Source organism: Dermacentor variabilis, chromosome 2 (genome assembly GCF_050947875.1).
Source record: "Dermacentor variabilis isolate Ectoservices chromosome 2, ASM5094787v1, whole genome shotgun sequence".
Taxonomy (NCBI): domain Eukaryota; kingdom Metazoa; phylum Arthropoda; class Arachnida; order Ixodida; family Ixodidae; genus Dermacentor; species Dermacentor variabilis.
In genome coordinates, this window is record NC_134569.1 from 254438976 (window position 1) to 254458735 (window position 19760).

At 44.7% G+C, this 19760-nt stretch overlaps 1 protein-coding gene across 2 annotated transcripts in view; it reads right to left on the bottom strand.

The window, feature by feature from the left end:
• The window catches only part of LOC142573242 (ATP-binding cassette subfamily C member 4-like), a 495730-nt gene that overhangs the window by 218482 nt on the left and 257488 nt on the right, over nucleotides 1–19760 (bottom strand). For both annotated transcript variants that reach the window (XM_075682847.1, XM_075682846.1), the window contains one exon: nucleotides 9160–9432. In XM_075682847.1, coding sequence (XP_075538962.1) covers nucleotides 9160–9432 — 273 coding nt within the window. The remainder of the gene's footprint in view (nucleotides 1–9159; nucleotides 9433–19760) is intronic.

Here is a 19760-nt window from a genome sequence, read left to right on the forward strand (position 1 = left end):
CGGATGCTGAAGAAAGGCAATGTAATTCCTCAACTTTACTATGAACTGGTATGTTTGCGAGGATATCCACCGGCAACAACAAAGTTCGAAGTGCCATTTCACCTGTCCGACAAAACAGTTGTGATAAAAAAAACATACAAGACAAGAGAAAAGAACGCGTGGATAAACGAAGAGCTACAAAATATGTTAGATGCTAATGTAATTCGCCTGTCGGTGTCCCCCTTCGCTTCACCTGTCACCGTTGCTCCAAAGCAAGAGAGCAGCTGGCGGCTGTGTACGGATTAGAGAGCAGTAAATAACCAAACCCTGTTGATTCCACTTCCAATGCCAAGGATTGACACCATCGTCAATGAAACTGGAGGCTGTACCTGTTTTTCTCGCATAGACGTGGGCAAGGGCTTCTGGCAAGTGCCACTGCAAGAAGACACCAAGCAATACAACGCATTTACGACTTCATTTGGAATATACGAATATAATCGCCTTCTTTTTGGGTGGAAAAGCTCACCTAGCTGGTTTCAAAAGATGATGAACAGAGCTTTGAATCCCTACATTCGACGCTTCTGCAATGTTTACGTGGACGACATTATCATCTACTGTACAAGTGAAAAATTGTAGGAGGAACACCTGGGTCATATTCTGGCAGCGTTATCTGATGCTAAGCTAAAAAGTTAATTTCAAGAAGAGTGAGTTCTTCAAAACTAAGGTGACATTTCTAGGCAGAGTTTTGGACGGATCAACGAATAATACGAAAGAAGAATCGATAGCTCGCATAGCAAAACTAGTAAAGCCATACGATGTACACTCGCGTCGCATTCTTTCTCGGCTTGGTGGACAATTTCAGAGCATTCAATCAAGATTATGCTCTCAAAAGTCGCTGTCTGGCAAGACTGACCCAGAAGGATGTTCCCTTTTGCTGGACAGAAGAATGTGATGACGCCTACCGACAATTGGTCCGAATAATTTCTTCTGATCCTGTCTTGTGCTTACCACACTTTGCGCTGCCCTTCGAATTAAATACCGATGCTTCTCACTATGGAACGGGAGTAGCCTTATATCAGAGAGACTCATCACGACCACCAAACAAAACTGAATCGAACTATACCAGAACAGAAAAAGAAGCTCTCGCCATTTTAAAAGCCGCCCGCTACTTCCGTTAATATTTGGACGGTGCAAAGTTCAAGCTACACACAGACCATGAAGCGCTAACGTACATATTGAAGATGGCCGAACTGAAAGGAAAGATAGCCCGTTGGGTGGGTGAACTGCAGTAATTTGATTTAGAAGTAGCTCACCACCCGGGAGCTTCTGAAACACGCAGACGCAATGTCGCGATTAGCCGTTATGCTTCCAGACAATCTTGAAGAGGCAGATGATGCAAGGATATGAGAAGGAACCGACGTTTTGCAACGTACTAAATATGGGCGAGCTGTCGTTCCTACTTCCTTGGTTACAAAAATATTAGAAATGTACCAAGATAGCCCCGAATCAGGAGGCCATGATGGCTTTTGGAGAACCTACATGAAATTGACAAAAAGTTTCTCGTGGCCTCGTATGAAGCAAGAAACAAAAGAATATGTTTCATCACGTCATAAATGTCAGATAAACAAAGTAAAATTTAAACCGACGAAAAAAATGGCTATACCACAATACTCTAATACACCATTTGAAGTCATTCATCTAGACTTCTCGGAACTCCGAAAAAAGTCTGAAGGAGTTAAGAAGACACAAGGCTTCCTGTTGTGCATTGATGAGTGCACCAGGATGATTGAAGCAAGACCTGGTAAAGAAGATGCTGACAGCGTAATTTCCTTTTTGAACAGGAAAATGCTTGACAATGTAAACGTCAGTGTCTCAGACAATGGACCTGCTTTCCGAAGTCGTCGGCTACAGGAATGGGCTGAAAAGCGTAACATCAAGTTATGGTTCTCTGCGCCCCATCATCCCTCAGCAAATGGGCAAGCTGAAAGGGCAATCAGGGACATCAAAGGATACATTAGCATGTATCCAGCATTCCCAGGTGGTTGGAAATGTTGTTTGGAAGCGGCAGTAGTCCGCCACAAGCGCTCGTATACAAGTGCCCTGGGAGGCACTCCTCTATTCGCTGCAACTGGGAGACCACCTTATCTGCCTGCTGATATAAGCATTGGCATTGACAATAATATAAAGCTCACAGAAGCAGCAAGAACTGAAGATAGTAGACCAAGGTATTCTGACAGAATGAAGAGAAATTTCGACAAGAGGCAAAATCAAACGTTACCAACACTCGACGTCGGCGACATGGTACTTGTAAAAAGAGGGTCAAGCCAGAACACGGCCTATAAAGGACCATTTCGTGTGATAAAGACAGCAAGTCAACAAGGACAATTAAAGATCATATGGTACATTGGTCCCAATGACATCATGGGATCCGCTGCCATTGGGAATATATTCAAGTGTCATCCCTGGAGGGAATAAAGCAATCCTATGACGGCTGGCAAATAAATGTTGAAACAAGACAAGGGGGAGTGGGAGACAAGAGAATAAAGAAGAAGTGCGATAAACAAAATGGAGTCTGTGTTGTGAGGATACTAAGTACAGTTTTATTACAATCATGATAGAGTAAAAAAATTAAATTATGCGCCTTTACGTGCCAAAACCACACTCTAATTATGAGGCACGCCGTATCCGGGGACTCCGGAACTTTGGACCACCGGCGTTTTTTTAACATAACCTAAATATATGTACATGGGCGTTTTCGCATTTCGCCCCCATCGAAATGCGGCCGCTGTGGCCGGGATTCGATCCCGCGACATCGTGCTTAGCAGCCCAACACCATAGCCACTAAGCAGCCCCGGCGGGTATGTGGGTCATGATAAAGTATGTGCTTATAAAAATAAGCCATAATCTCAACTACTCGTACGCACAAAGTTTAAAGGGCAAAAGTTTGCAGGATTACGGTATGAAAATTGAAAAGTCGCCCCCGGGACTGGACTTTACGATTGCTAGTAAGTACAGCGGAGCTTGGCGCTTGTGGACACGCCGGACGTTTGGGCGCATGCGCGAGCAAGAGCTGGTGCGAGCGAAAGAAAGTGAGGGCTTTTGCTCCTTGAGTATATGATTTTGCCTAGGCAGTCCGGAGGAGTTTCTTAGCGCGTGTTTTATGCGTTTATCTCTAGACCTGCCGGCATTTCTGAGGAGGGGGTCGAGTTTGTTTACGCCCCGACGCTGGCTGACGGCGCGGTGAAAGAGATGACAGCATCGCAGTAGTTTCTGTGGGAGCAGTAGGGGCCGTGGAGGAGGCCGGTCCGCATATATTGAAAGTCTAGCTAGAAGGCAGAGAGCGTTAGGAACCGTACTTGAACGCGAGTTGCTGAGACCGCTATGAGGATACGCCGCGCCCCCCTAACGCATTTTACGCTAACCTAACCTTCCGTTAAGCAAATCTAACGAGGCCGCGAGAAAAAGACAATAATATTCACGACGTAACTGCTGTGAGAATACGGCACGGCATCCTGAGTGCTTTTACGCTAACCTAGCGCAACGTAACGTTAACCTAATTTAAACCTAAGCTAACCTTACCTAATGTGGACGAGACGCAAAGACAATAATCCTCATGGCGTGAAATCATGCAATCGCTTTAAAGCGTGTTTGCTAAGGGGAACAAAGGGGACTAAAAGGGGACCACTCCAAAATGCTCCTGAAAAGTACAGGAGAGCAGGCCCAGCCTCTACTACGGCCCCTATGCTCCCGCGGAAAAATCAGTGAGGTCTTTTTTCTCTCTCTTTCTTAAGTTAAGGAAGGGTGCTGTAAGGTGCGACAAAGTTATAATCCGGTATGACTGACTCACCACCAGCGCCGCAAGCGCGAGAAAGTCTGACCGGCGTGTCTTTAGGCACAGCGATCACCAAATGGGGCGTCAGTGCGCAATGGTTCACCTTTTTCACCACACCGGCAGCCAGCGTCCGAGCTTAATCTCGACCCCACTTCGCAATGCCAGCAAGCCTAGGGACAAACGCATACAACACGCACTAAGAAGCTTCTCCACCATAGCCCCTAGGCCGGGCCAAATGTTAGAGAGTTTTAGGTTCGGGGACGCTAGCAGCTTGCGTTCCCTTACCTAAAACTCTCTATTCAAGGAGCAAAGGCCCCCAGATTGTCTCTCTCGCACCAGCTTTTATTTGCGCCTGCGCAGACACGTCGAGCGCCTCGAGAAACGCCACGCGCCGCTGTACCTATTATCAATTGTAAAAATGTCACCGGACAGCGCCTGCTCTATTGTTTAGATGCCCGTCAGGAAGGAGGTAGCTGACCCTGCAAGCCCTCTCCTGTCACCTTCTCCCATTCGCTTGATTTCGCTGGCCGACACTGCGCTTGCGGCTGTTCCGACCGTCCGAGTACGCGTTTAGCAACGTGGTTCCATAAGCTAAGGCTTCGCGCTTTTTGTTTTGCGGTGGTTGCTGTGTACGAGAAGCATCTACTTGTCGACCTTGGTGTTTCTGATGAACTGTTTTCATGATGCGGTACTGCTGTGTACCTATGTGCACGTGATGTGCGAGAAAGAAACACTCAGGTGTTTCGTTCTACAAAATCCCTGCTCTCGAGCTGCGTCAACAGTGGATCAAGGTGAGTGCACGCAAGAAAACACGGAAAAGATGGGCGCCAGGCATGCGGTACAGATTTTTTCATCCGCTATCATAGCTACCACTGCAGTATTCATAAAGGTCTATTCTGAGCTGCTGAAACATTTGTGCACTGAGTTACAACAAGCACAATATTCTCTAAGAGCCTCACTGGTTTGAACTCATCCTGTAGTTCACCCAGTACGTCATGTTTGTACCTACTTGTAGAGGTTTAATTTTATGGTTTCCATTGCCATTCTATATATCACCAACGTTACTGTAACTAGCCCGTACGAGCCCGTCTTTATTAAATTGGCCTATGTACATGAGGCTCATCTTGCTTCATGCCATCCAACCGCAATTTTCTTCGGTTCAGTCACTGGTTCAATGGCATTAGTCGGCGGTACCTTGCTCTTTGGTCTGAGGATCGTGATTAGCTGTATTAGAATTTCATCAGGTCCTGCAGCCGTGTTATTGCGGGTATTTCCTTCTGATTTCTAGTAAAGAATTTCTATTCTGAATTTGGATCTCTCACGCTTATCTATTGTTGCTTGATCTGTCCGAGTCTGAACTACGCCTTCATTTGCGCCGAAGTTATCCGTAACAACGTCTTGGATGTACCGCAGAGCATCGTCTCCATCGAAGATTTTACCGTCTTCGTCCCTTATAGCAGTCTAGAAATTTTAAAGCAAACGGTTTACTGGCCGCGAGCTTGCGATTTCCCGTGGCCGTGCTCCGAGGAGACACATGACGTCACACCGCGTTCCTCGTCGTTGCGTTCGCCTCCGCTCGCTTCGCCAGCTGCGTCGCATGCCTGATAACATGTCAGAGGATTGAAAACGAGAGCTCGCGTGCGCCACAACCAAAGTTGAGGTGGCTGTATGGACGGCGACAATTCTGAGAAGCAGGAAGAGGCCTGGAATCGCTATCGGAACGAGATGAAGAGGAAATGAATCGCCCAGGAAGCAAACGAACAGAGCGCCGAACGACTGGGTAAACGCCGCAACACAGCAGGACAACCAGAGAAACCTGGACTTGCAATCAAGATTAACCAAGGCTAACCATGATATGCCTTAGCTTTTGCTATGTATATCCTGGCGTAGCCGAGCTAAGCCACTGCCAATTTTTCAGTTGGAGTTCCGAGTGCTCTTACATGGTTGCAGACTCCTTGTCTTCTTGTCTCTTTTCCGAATCTTATGCACACAACGTTCACCTGTGCATTCAATTATCTTTTGCACGAACTCATTCCTCGCCCTTTTCTTTCCTCGGTATTTGGTTCATCTAAAGAGCACCTTTTTATGTATGCCCAACTTTTTGCCTTCTCCAGGATCCTTAGAAACCTGTTTACGCTCTTCTATAGCTTGCTTTAAATCGTTGTTCCACCACTTACGTGGTTTCGTCTTTCCAATATATTTTTTTGCTGTGTCTGTTTTATCTCCTGCTACGTAACGTATACCAGTTTCTTGTATTCCCAGCCTGTTGTAAGAAATGCCTCTAGTTTCTTCTCTATGTTTTTTTTTTGTGATCTCTGTTGCTTTCTTTTCAATATTTTTTGTAAGTGTGATGCAATTGGTTCGTCTTTTGCATTAGCATTGCATTGCATCACAAATGTTGAAGTTAACCGTTTCTGATCGCTACACATGCTATCTTTTCCAAGTTTATCTATTATCATTTGGTCTATGAGCGAAATGAGAACAAAGTAAAAGCAGGAGCCAATGTTTCCACAAGTGGACTTCTTTCTTTTAAGGCGACATATGTTCTCTTCGGACAGTATACATAGGCACGGTTCTTCTGAAGGGGAGATGGGGTGGCGAGTGGGCGAGCCAAGGACTAGAAGAGCCGTACTTATATATACTGCTCCGAGGAGAGCATATGTCACCTTGAAAAGGTCACGTTTACTTGTCGAAATGTTGGCTCCTGCTTTTACCTTGTTCTCGTTTTGCTCTTTGTCATGATTTTCTATTTCCCGCCTCTCCCGTGTTTCCCCTGGACCATTTGGTTTCGCTCTTCCTAGACCATTTCTGAGACTAAGGCGTAGTCGATGCATGAGTGCCTGTTTCCGCATTGCCTTCTTACCTATCCATGACACTTATTCGCCCCGTTACTTACTCCAAGGTTCTGTTCATCACACAGATAAAGCACTAGAGAACTATTGTAATTTGTATATTCGTCTAAATTCTCCATAGGCGCATTCATATCTCCTACTATTATCATCTCGCCCGATTTAGTGAACTCATTATTATCGCTTCTAACGCAATCAATCAATTCTTTATGTTAATCTCTGCAACCGAAGTCCAATCGGAGCTGGTACACTGTCCCTAAAATGTACCCCGTCACGCACAAAAGCGCCTCCGTGGTCTTCTCGTTCTACTTCTCGGTTGGCCTGATCTTACTACTTACGTCAGCGCCACGTTGTGTCCACTGTGGGCGCTATATTAAGCTCTCCCATAGCATCACGTCGGAGTACCGTCACCGGATGAAACGTATTGCAGAACCCTGGTTAGAATTTCTGCCACATTTTAAAATGATCGCTGTGGAATAAGTCACTGACAAGTCGGTCTGCTGGAGTTGATCGCGTGGTGAGTGTGTAATAACGGATAAAAACTCATGGCAGCCTGTTCAGCGCACGAATAGACGAGCCCTTTCACCGTGCCTTGAAGGGTAAGGATCGACTGGCTTAGACGGGCATGATTGAAACAGGTGCTTACATTTTTATTTATTTATTTTACCCTCATGGTCAATTGGCATTACAGAGGGGAGTGGGTTGTAATACTAAAAATAGTTCAACAAAAAACAGTCAGTACAGTTCGTACCAATAAAGCTCGCAATTTTATAATGTCAGCTAATGCACCATGGAATATGTGATTATCATGAAGAGTAACAATGTCAACGGGAAATTTGTTCCCCGTCTTTGACGTACAAGGGAAAAAGGAGTTCAAGAAGGTCTTTGTGTTGCATAATAGAACACCTGCTTTATGATGATGATAGATGCGACGAGGTATGTACGGTGGGCGAAGGCGTAGTTGGTCACGTAGGAAAAAATGGTGATACATCTTGTGAAACAGTGTTAAACGAGAAAATTTTCTGAGAGATGATAAAGAAGGAAGTGCGAGGGATGTTTCCATGGTGGAGACGCTCGCAGTTCTGCTATAATTAGGCCATATAAAACGAAGGGAGTTATTCTGGACAAGTTCAATTGAAGTTAATAGATTGTAACAGCTAGGGTCCCACACGGCTGTAGCATATTTCAGTTTAGGTGGTATTAGTGTTTTATAAAGCTGTAACTTTAAGCCACATGGAGCAGTAGAAAAGTTACGACGTAAATAGCCAAGCATGCGGTTAACATTGTTAATAATGCACTCAATATATAGTTAAAAAGGTAGATTCGTCGTGATTTGAACTCCTACGTACTTGTAATAGTGAACAGAATGCAAAGTATGTAATATTATTAAGATAATAAAGAGGTGAGCGAGTGGAAATTCTAGATACACGCATGGCTTTGCACTTTTTAATATTTAGGTCCATTAACCATTTTGCGCAGCAGTTAAACATAGCGTGAAGGTCAGATTGCGATACCTTAATGTCGTCATCGTGCGTAATTTCTCGGAAGATAACACGGCCGTTGGCAAAGAGATGAATGTTAGTTGATATAACTGATGAGAGGTCATTAATATAAATGGAAATAACAGGACGCTTAAGAGAGAACATTGCGGATCGCCGGAATGAACTTTGCAAAAAGATGGAGTATGGCCGTTTGCAGCAACAAATTATGATCTCTTAGTGAGGTAACATGCAATCGAATGTGAGATGTTATTAGCCAGATTTAGTTGGTGCAGTTTGTAACGTAACAGTCTATGGCGAACCTTATCAAAGGGTTTTGAAACGTTTATTCGAGCATTGTTCTGCATACATGGTTGCCAACTGCCTGTAAAGACTCTTTTGGATATTGCGTGTCAAACTTGTCGAGATCACTGACATTACTGCATGGTTATATGCCCGATATATCACGAGCATGCGCTATTCAACGGCTGTAGGCTTATCGAATGATTAGTTATGCGACAATACGGTCACCGCAACTAAGGCACTTTGGTCACGCATGCTGCCGAGGCCAAGGATAGCCTGCGAGCACTGCGAACGCGTGTAGCGGTTTTGCAATGTGTTATTTGTTCTTTATTCATATTGCTTTGTTTATATGTGTTTTGCAATGTGTTATTTGACTTGGCTTGATATAGCGATACACTGGATCCTTTAGAGGTACAGAGGCTGAGTGCTCCTTACTGCTTTCTGCCCTGCGTTCTTTTCTTTTTTTGCGATAACCATGTCGCGCCAACGTTGTGGGACGCCTGGGCCCAGCAGCCGTGTGTCGCGTGTCCCGCCCACGTAGAACTCCATCTGATGAGCCCAAGCGCAACGCTAAACCTTGCTCACGCTGCTGCGTCCTTGGGGAGAAACTGCTAATTTTCAAGCAGGTATTGTTGTGGCGTCATATTAAGTAGTCTGGTTAAGCACAGGACTCGCGGAGCTCAGAGTACGTTTCCAACATTCCTCGTTCCTTTCTTACCTGGTAAATGTCGGAGCGAGCATCGTCGTACGAGCCGGCCAGAGATAAGTTGGATTCGTAGAAGGCGCCAGGCGAGCCGGCGTCCAGCGTCTCGCTGCCCACGGGCGCGCTGTACACCTCCTCGGCCAGGGGTCTGCCATCGAATGGGTCGACGCCGTGCGAGCTCCGGCGAGACTCCAGCACGCCGTCGGTCGACTTCTCCTCGAGCAGCGAGACGAAATCGATGCCGGCGCTTTGCAGCTGCCGGTAGTTGCCGAAACCGAGCATCTTGCCCTGCGCAAAAAAATCATGTTCACCGTGTTGTCCCCGACACAAGCTGAAATTGCGGAAGTGCGACGGGTGTATACGACGAATAAAGGAGCAGCGGCGCGCATCAAGGATAGGCGCTACTTAGTGAAAGTGGCAAGGATGGACGGGCTTCGGATTTTTCCTTTGGCATCAGCCAAAAACGGTAGGCTTCACCCGCAATTCATGCGTGTTTGCTTGTAACCGCAATAGTAACACTGCTGCCATTGCTGGGAGCAAGAGAGACAATGGAAAATTTATTTCGAGAAACGCAGAGATGTCGGCCTGAGCTATAACTTGCTCCTGCCTGCTACTCTACACTGGGGAAAAGGGCTGATGAATGACGATGATTCTCACTGCATGTTGAAACCCAGCACGCATTTGGTGACGGGCGGATGGCTACGGATGCGCATATGTGTATGTGGTCCGCATATTTTAATTTCACCGGTTTAGCAAGTTCAGATGCAAGGCCAGTCAATCTAACAATGAAGAGAGTTGGACTGAGAACTCACCCTTGTGGACCACCTCGGTGGATATTGTAATGGCTGGTGTCGCCATCACTTGTGCACATATACACGAGGAGGCCGCTGAGATAAGTAACAATGCATGCACATAGCCAGCCACCGAAGTCTAAATCTCCCGGCTCATGAAGAATGGCATAATAAAGTACATTAACGTATGCACCCTTAATATCACGAAAAGCAGCTCCAACTAACTGGCGACGACTCTTTTCCTCTCCAACAGTGATGACCATGTTAGGAACACCATCAATGGAAGAACAGCCTCTTATGAATTCACTCATAAAATCAGGAAAGCAATTATTCCTTTCTAGAAACACTCCATCCTTGATACGACCATTTTTTCCATTACTTTACTGACACAATTGGCTGTGGCGATAGGTCTGCAGAAAAAAATTTCGTTAGGGCACTTTCCGGTTTAAGCAACGCTATTATGCGACTGCATTCCCAACTGCCTGGGTGATTTCCTGACTATCACGTAGTATTATAAAAAGCTAAAACGATACGTCGGGCTTTTGTGTCACGATGGCGTCGGGAAACAGAAACTGCCGCGTCAAGCTCTTGCATCGTAGAATGCACTTCGATTCACTCATCAGGTGACGGCGGCGCTATAATGACAAGACATGAAGTCACTGCATTATACTTGTCCTGAATAAGTTTGCAGTAGTCCTCTGCTGCCTCCAGTTCCGTCCGGCATGGATGCAGAACAACGACAGGGAGTGGATGTTTTTGTTGTGGAATTGTCTGGGGACTTCGTGTGACCCACCAGATCTTAGACAGAGGTTGTCTTCGGTCTAGAGATCTACAGAATGTCCTCAAAGGCGGTCTGTCAAATTTGCCGAGATGTCGCAGAACATGTCATTGAGCTCGGCGACTGTTCGAAAGATCTGACGGTGACTTTGTTCTTCCTTATTGTCGTTCTGTGCGGCGACGGATTGCACGAAGCGCCTCATATTGTGTGTCGACCGGTGGTCTGTGCCTCGGTCTGTCTTGTCTTGGTTTATTTCACAGGGTAGATGCAATAATGACCTGTATTTCGGAGGGAGATGTCACGCTCTGACAACGGGTATCGACAGAAGTCTTAAATAAATAAAGTCTAGTCTGTTTGGCGGATGCAACCTGAGACTGCGCTGCGAAACCAGCTAAACTGAACGTAGGTTGGGAGGTGGTCACTACCATCAGTCTCCAGATACCAGCTTGCTGAGGACAGAAGTCTCCTTGATACATGCGTTAGGTCAAGACAACTGCTGTAGAACCTGCCAGGAGTAAATGTAGGAAATTTTTCATCGAGTATATCTAGTCCTTCACTACAGATAAAGTCGACAAAGCTTTTGCCACGAGAATCCGTCACAGTGCTACCTCAAAGGGATGGTGCACGTTAATGTCACCCGTCGCAATATGCCAACCTTGCCGTACTTGCAGCACAGACATCAGGTGCGAGCAATCGATCCACGCTCTTTGGTGCATGAGTCCTGCAATGACTGACAACGTGCACCACTTATGTTTTAATTAAATTATTTACAGGCCTATCACTGCAACAGACACAACGCACGGCTTACTTTATATTCTGAAGACTTCTGAAGACATTGGAGTACGCGCGCACGATCAATCTAGGCCTATATAACCAGTGAGCGTACTTCGAAAATAAAAAAAACTGATTAAGCTATTGATTTTTTCTACTAGACAGCCAAAATAATCCACATATCTAATCTACTCACTTCACTCCTACACATTTCCTTTCCGTTTTTCCAATTTATTTAGTTTTTTTCTCATTTTTAGACTTCATAAATATCTTTGGTTTGTTATGTTGCGAGTGCCTTAAACTAGGGTTTTAATTCTACGTCTAGCTGATGACTTTATAGTATCTTGAAGTTTGTGCTACATTTACTTTGTATAATTCTTCACTTAGTAACTGCTGTATTGCTGTTTGATGCTGTGTATTTGCTCTAATGTATACATTTTCTGACAGGCGGTCCCCTTTCAGCCACATGGTCTGGGACATCCTTCTGTATATTTGTGTAAGCATGCATGTGCCAGACGTTGGGCTATAGCGGATGTTCAGGATTGTGCAATTTACGCGTGGTTAGAAATATCCTGGAAGGACATGGCGATGAATGGGTTTACAAGGCGCAAGCATACAATAAGCATTTGCATGAGTCACATACCAGTGCTGACTGACTGAGCTGTTTAAAAACGTGCTCACACAAGTATGTTGTCTTGCTTTTTCCCCTTTATTAGACATCTGCCAGCTACGCTGTTACCTACAAGGCCTTAGTTTCCCGATCCAGAAACAAATGAATAACTATATTATTTTTAATATGGCCTGTTAAGTACGCACTTCAAGTGCGACAAGTGTGGTGAGTTGAGAAGAGCAAATGATTAAAACACGGAAACCGGTACGGGTGATCTGACATTGCGAATCACTGACGTCCGCGTCAGTACGCGGGTGGGCTTGAGCAAAGGCTATTAACTACCTATTTTTTTATTATTTGTTAACTCAGTGCTTCACCGCATTAGACAATGTATACGCTTCGGCCTCTGCTGTGGCTTCTGTTGACAGACAGACGCAACGCCACCCCGAAGCACACATCTCACAAACACGTCGGCTGACATTTACATTTCATTTTCTTCGTGAATAATGATAAAAACGCCTAACTTGCAAAAAACGAAGCACTCAGGCGGCACATCCTGCTTCAAAGCCCCCTTCTGCCCACAGACTGTGCGGGGCTATTGTTACGCGCACTCTAGGCATGTTGCACCGCGTCGCCGAATTCTGCAGCGGCGTCGTTAAAGACCTCCTCCTACGGCCTCTCTGGTTCAAGTGAAGTCACGTTTATTGCAATAGTCATGCTGGAGTTAGACGTTAATACTACTACAGCAGGAGGTCCCACAGTTTGGAAAAAAAGAAACTGCTGGGGGACCTCCTATGATTACATAAACAGGGTTATGATACAAAAACAGCAAACAAGTACGGCCATCTGAACAATAGTAATAATAATTAGGTAAGTTTATTATCTATGAGGGGAAATTGGATACATAATGGTAATGCTAATTATTGAAGAAAACATGAAAAATAATCGAAAGCTTGTGAAGAAGCAGAATAACAACGAATATTAACATGAATAATCAACCCGACATGAGAGACCGAACTCGTTTCATTATCAATAACAATATTTATTTATACAAGAACAAAAGGTATGCAGCAAAATGACGTACATATATATAGTTAATTCAGAGATTAATATCAGTCGGCTAATTTCTGAATGAAATATTTCTTGGTGCGCGCAGAGAATGTAAGAACGTTCTGTGATCATGTTATTTTGAAAGGTTTGATCATCTTATTTTGATATTGCTATGCCAGAGAAGAGGGCTGTTAACTTCCAGTAATTCGTCCTTACGGCACGTAAAAGAAGATTGTTGCGGAGGCAAAACCGGGCACAGTTCTTGTTAGTAATGTGTTAGGGATCAATACATTGAACGAAGCGGTCGTGTGTGATAAGCCTATATGGAATTATGGATAGTCTCTGACGGAATAATTGTAACGGGAGAATGTTAAGTTTAGGAAACAGTGACCTGCAAGAAAAATCAAATAGGCTGAAAGTCATCAGTCTCATAGCGTGGTTCTGAAGCCGCTGCAGACGTCCAGGATGCGTAGAATACGTATTGGCCCATGACGATACACACTACAAATGATGGCGAGGAATATAAGCAAAATACAAAGATCGTACGATGTGAGGTGGAAAATAGGTTCCTTTCTTGACGATAATGTGGATGCGAAATGCAACTATTTTCACAAGTGATCGGGCGTGTCAATGAAATTTTAGTTCAGTATTTAAGATGACGCCGAGGAACCACGGTTCGTTCGAAAACTGCATGACGTAATCACTAAGGCGACCAGAAGGTGGGACGTCGATTGAATTTCGCTGGGAATGGAACACCATAAATGTGATATTAGTGAAATCGATCTGCAGATGATTACAAAGGCACCATAAAGTAAAATTGTTTAGGTCGGTGTTCAGGTTAGACTGCAGTGTGGCAATCGATTTACTGGATGTAAGGTTGGTCGTGTCGTCAGCGTAAAGTATGCACTTGGTCTTAGCAAGAATAGTGGGTAGGTCATTAATAAACATCCAAAATAAAAGTGGGCCTCAAAATAATCTCTGAGGAGTTCCCACGTTGATTAGCTTCGATGATGAGAGATGGCCGTTAACCTGTACCATTTGAGGTCGGTTACTCAAGTAGCCTCCAATAAAGTTTAGTGGAAGACCAGATATACCGGATGATTCGAGTTTAACAAGTAGTATGCGATGGTGTATCGTGTCGAACGCCTTCGTAAGATTGATGAATACAGAACCCACAATTAGACCTATGTCAATAGCTTGCTTGATTTCTTCTGTTAAAGTAATAAGTGCAAGTTCGGTTGAATATCCTTGGCGACATCCGAATTGCTGAGGAGACAGAAGGTTAAATTTCTTTAATTAGCGTATTAATCAAGCGTGGAATAGCTTTTCAATCACTTCACCAAAAAAAAGGAGGGATGTAAATTTGCTTGTCATACCCTACTGAAGTCTGATCACCTTTCTTGAAAACTATTCTACCAGCTTTAAGACAACTCGGAAACACACCTGCAGAGAACAGTTTGTTAATGGTTGGTGCCAAAACTGTCGATATTTCATGCGAAATTAATTTTACTTTACAAGGGCCAATGTTGTCTAAGGCAGCGCTTCTAGTATTTAATGATGTGATGACCTGGTAAATTTCATCTGCAGTAGTCGAATACAGATAAAAGAAATGGCTACACCGAGGTACGTCATGCAAGGGACCCGCCGGCTGCTGCGTGACCGTAGATGCGCAAAAATGCTCACTGAATGCGTGTGTCGATATTATAAGGGTTTCAGTGCACATTTCGTCGCCTTGCTTCATTTTAATTGTGGGCTCTGAACAATCACTTTTGTTCAGAGACTATTTCATAATTTTCCAGCAGCGCGTCGTGTTGCTTGTGTTTTTTACATTAAGAAGGGAAACGCAGTCGGGGACGGCTGAAGACTAGGTGGTGCGACGAAATAAGGAAACTTGCGGGCGCTAGTTGGAATCGGTTGGCGCAGGACATGGGTGATTGGAGATCGCAGGGAGAGGCCTTCGTCCTGCAGTGGACATAAAGTAGGCTGATGATGATGATGATGATGATGATGATGATGATGATGATCCATAATTGCGCTTAGCACGCTTTAATAAAGAAGATAACGTTGAGCAATATTTCTGAAATCAGGATTTTAATATAACGTTAAAAGACTACGACTTTAATTTCTTATGAAGGTTATTCTTTCTATCAGTGGAGTTTAACAGTGAGTTAATAAATCATGGATTTCTGGGCGAACGAAAGCACTTCATTACAGTAGTGTGAGCGGTGCAGTTTTTTCTGTGCACGTAACTATTGTTTCCGGGAACGATGCAAAAACTTTTTCTGCGCAATCCTGCTTAATCACCGATGTCCAGTCCGCTGCACTAATTAACTGCACAAATGCGACGAAGGTAAATCGCCGCTTTCTCACTGTAATATTAGTCTGTATATATTTAAAGCATAAGGTGAAATCAATAGGATTATGGTGCGTAATACCATAATCTACCACTCCTGTAATGTTATCCTATATAATATTGGAGATAATAAAAATAAAAGTGGGCCTGACACAATAACGCATTGGAACAGTCTCCCAGAAGATATCGTCTCATGCACTGACCGTAAATCGTCCCATTGAAACGGTAAATAACCACATTTCTTATTTACCAATCCTACCCAACCTTACTCCAACACAATGTTCCCCATTTTTCACAATTGCTCCTAGCTTGTTTTTGTTTATTGTGGTTTCTTTACTGCTCTGTACATTTGTTCTAACGTTGTCGCAAGGATTATAGCCCTCCCTGATGTAATGCCCCCGGGTCTTTAAGGTGAAAATAAATGAAATGTAATATGATCTATTAGTCTACTGAAGCTCAGTAAATCATTGCTAGTTGGAGCTGAAATGTCCGAAGAAAAGACAAAGCTGTGTAAACAGTGCATGCACTCTAAACATGATGCACTATCAGAATTCATGACCCTAATGGTAATATCACCAGATATAACAATGTTCTTGTTTTTTATTGCGAAGTTATTAAGGATGTTGCTTAATTGACTGCAGTATTCTGGATACTAAGATAAAGGTGAACGATAAGTGGAAGCTGAGCTGCTGCTACGACTGTGGTTTAACACTACGGGTGAATTCAAGACCAATACCTCCACAAGGATTAGTTTCAAATCTGATATCAAGACGGCGCGTGTATGCTAAGGACAAGTTTACAAGTAAGGTACTTCCATCACCACGATACAATGCGCTATTACAATATTCAGAATGATAACCTGGTAATCCATACAAGTTGCCTTCATTGCCAGATAACCATGTTTCAGACAAAGATATGATAGACAATAAATGATCGAGTCAAGAAGAGAACGCAAACAGATCGCCGTCATGGTGTTTTCTAAACCTGCGTATGCTTAGGTTCGGAAGCGATAATGACTATTCGTGTAACAAATCTGCCGTTTATTGGCATGTGTACATAGCCATGATGGTTTAAGGACTGTTTAAACTGAGAAACGACAGCTAATCTAGCGGAAGATACCAAGGTATTCTACAGATGTAATTCGAAACACGCGGCTGTCCTCGGTCATCCGGGCTTTGATTGTGCAATTATCGGTCCAGAGGTGCTTCCACTGGTGTGCTCTTGTAAGCGCAAGTGCCGGCGCAAAAAGGCGTTTTCGCTCTGGCATAAGGCGATCGTTCGCATACACAGGTTTGGGGCCTGTGCTCTGGGCAAACCCTGTGTCTGCGGTAGAGAGCCGTGCCATTCTTCCTTTTTTAGTGAATTCAGGCTTCTTGTTTCGCAAGCAGAATTGCGCAGTAATATGCCTTCCATCTTTTGCTGGTACCCGGTGTGGAGTGTCTATATCTGTAGTGGCGATTCGGCAACCAATCATCTGACCAATAGTTTGGACCACGGCCAGGCAGTCTTCTACTTTTGACTCGGCGATGCCCTTCAGCTCAACATTATTGAGTCGCGAATATTGTTCGAGATCACACATTTGTTTACTAAGTTCCTTATTTTCGTCTGTGTTCTTTGGTCAGTGCCTCATTGTCGTATTTTACACATTCACAGATCCAATTAATCACCACTAGGCTAGTTTTCAGTTCAGCAACGTCCTCACGAAGAGCCTGCAATTTCTTTGTTAGTTCAGCACAAATCAGCATGCTAAAGTTTAGCAATGCAAAAAAAAATACTAAATAGAGGCAACAGTGGAAGCGGGTAAAAACGCTATACGCAATCGAGTGCACAAAAGTGCACAAAAAGGGAACGAAGCTGAATGGAGCGACACAAGGATCAGTACTTGCACACAGTCGCAACCACTGCTACCTAAGTGTCGAGCAACGGGAAGCGGTGACCTTTTTGTAGAGATTCTTGTGAGGTAGATGGCGAACGCAGCAGCTGAAGTCCAGTGACGTATTTGGAAGATGTGCACGTGCCATGGATACAGCAACGGCCAAGCAGTGTGGCCCAGGGTACCGCGCAGATTAGATTTGCCACCACTTAGTGGGACGTGCGATACCACAAACAAGACGCCAACACACAGACACCAAGACACCGCACACCGCTGCAACAAGCGTTTACATGCCCGGCGTTCTGGACCAACCGGATAGGCTGTAGGAGCCCTGCAGCTCTTTTGCAGCAGACGTGCACAATGGCAAATCCGTCGCGATTCCCCAACGTCCCGACTAGCATCCCGGCTCCTTTGCCGCTGCCCGGTCAGTGCGCATTAAGTAGGGAGCGGGCCTTCGACCGGTTTCAGGTGTCAAAGATGGTGTGGCGTGCGATTACTGCACTGACACGTTGGAGGCGGCATAACTACGACTTTAGGCACGAGGCAGGACATAATTTCCCAGTATGAAAAGAAACACCTCAACTTGGTGAACGCGCAGGTGTGAGTTATTTATTTTTTGCACCGCGTTGCTTGCTTCGTGTCTGGAGCCAGGTGAATTCATAGGTGCGGGAAAAACCACCGATGCGAAACCAGTTCGTGGCACACGCACCATTTTACTCTATATCGGTGTCTCAGGTGCCTCACACATGAACGCAACCGTTGGCGACCGACGGAACTGTGGGAAGCGGTTTGTTGGAAATCTATCGCTAAATGTGGTCTACCGGCCTGGCGCTAGGCTTCTTTTAAATTCAAATTAATGAGATTATGGGGTTTTACATGCCAAACCACGATATGAAGGCTTCTTTTAGTCTGTGTGCCTAGGAAAGGTTTCACGAACCCCGTTATGCCCTCCATAGGGTCTGGTAAACCCTGTGTTTCTAACATCGTGCAATGGTAGTTCACGGTTCTAACACGAAAGCCTTAAGGGCCCCGTGGCGCAATCCGTTTCACAGAAAATATGACGCCGGATTTTCTGCGACATGCGACACATATTTTCTTCGACAAGCCCTCCGCGTGGCACATAGGCGTTACTGAAGTAACTAAATTTCTAAAAGTAAAATGCGTCAGAAAATCCGTAAACTATGGCTTACGAACAACGTACGGATATGATAGCGTCGGACTGTAATTTGAATATAAGAGAAAACATAATTCTGTTAGCGAAAGCTCAAACACAAATCCCTTTTTCCGCTGCTGTTTGAGGTTTGTCTTAGTAGGAGTGGCGCCGCCCGCTCGCTTCCTTGCAACATCATAAGAACCCGAATGCTGGCCCTCGTGCATAGCACTCGCCGCCAGCGTGTCCAGGAAAAGATTACGATTGTATGAGCTGCCGTTGCCGGGTAGCGCGAGAAGTACTCCTGGGACCTGTTAATGCTATCGCATTCCACTCCTAAAGGCCCCTCACCAGGTCTCGCCATTTTGAGTTGACAAGCACAGCGCATACAGTGCGCTCTAAAGATCGAATCTGGCAAATATTACATCACTGTGCACCACGTAAAGAGCTTAAATTTCAAACCAAACGCCTTTTGGTCGAGAGAACATTATGTTGGCGGTGGCGCTCCCCTCCTCAGATCATGCGTTCATGGCACTGAAATATTTATATCTCGGCTATTAACGAACCAATTTGAAAAATGTTTGCGGTAGAAAGCTCCCTAGAGGGCACTTAACAACTAGCAGCGTATAACCAAACTTTGCTTTGTGATTTGGTAAGAGACCCTTTAACGGCCGAGCTTTAGCGCCTTTCAATTTTTTTACTTGGTACTTCGCAGTCACCTTCGTTGCCTAGAGCTTAAAAGCGACTGGTGGAAGCGTAAATGATATAATAAGGAACTATAATACAGCACAGGCAGCAATACTACATCGGTTAATGTGCATAGTCATTGCTACCAATGTGATTGACTATATAGAACTTGAATGAAAATATGTTTCAACATAAGCATCTGAGCACGCTAAGATATACATCGGACATCACCCCGCAAGGCTGCCATTTCAGTGAACACTACGAGGAGCAAACGGGCCGAAGTCTGAAGGAACGACTTAATGAGCACTAAAATAACGCTAATAAAGGAAGAGATGGCCGGTTAGCTACCTGCTACAGCACGTGGTTGCCCCTCTGGGATTCATGATTGCTGTGGTGTGCACTGGCATAAAAACAAAATGAACAGAGTAGTATTGTGATGAGTGATTGAGCATGGTCAAAGGTGCGGTACGCACCCCTTCGCTATTCTTTCGAAGAAGGAGCTGTCATTTCTAAGTGGCTCTTTATTAGGGCATGATGTGTGTTTGTGTCAGGT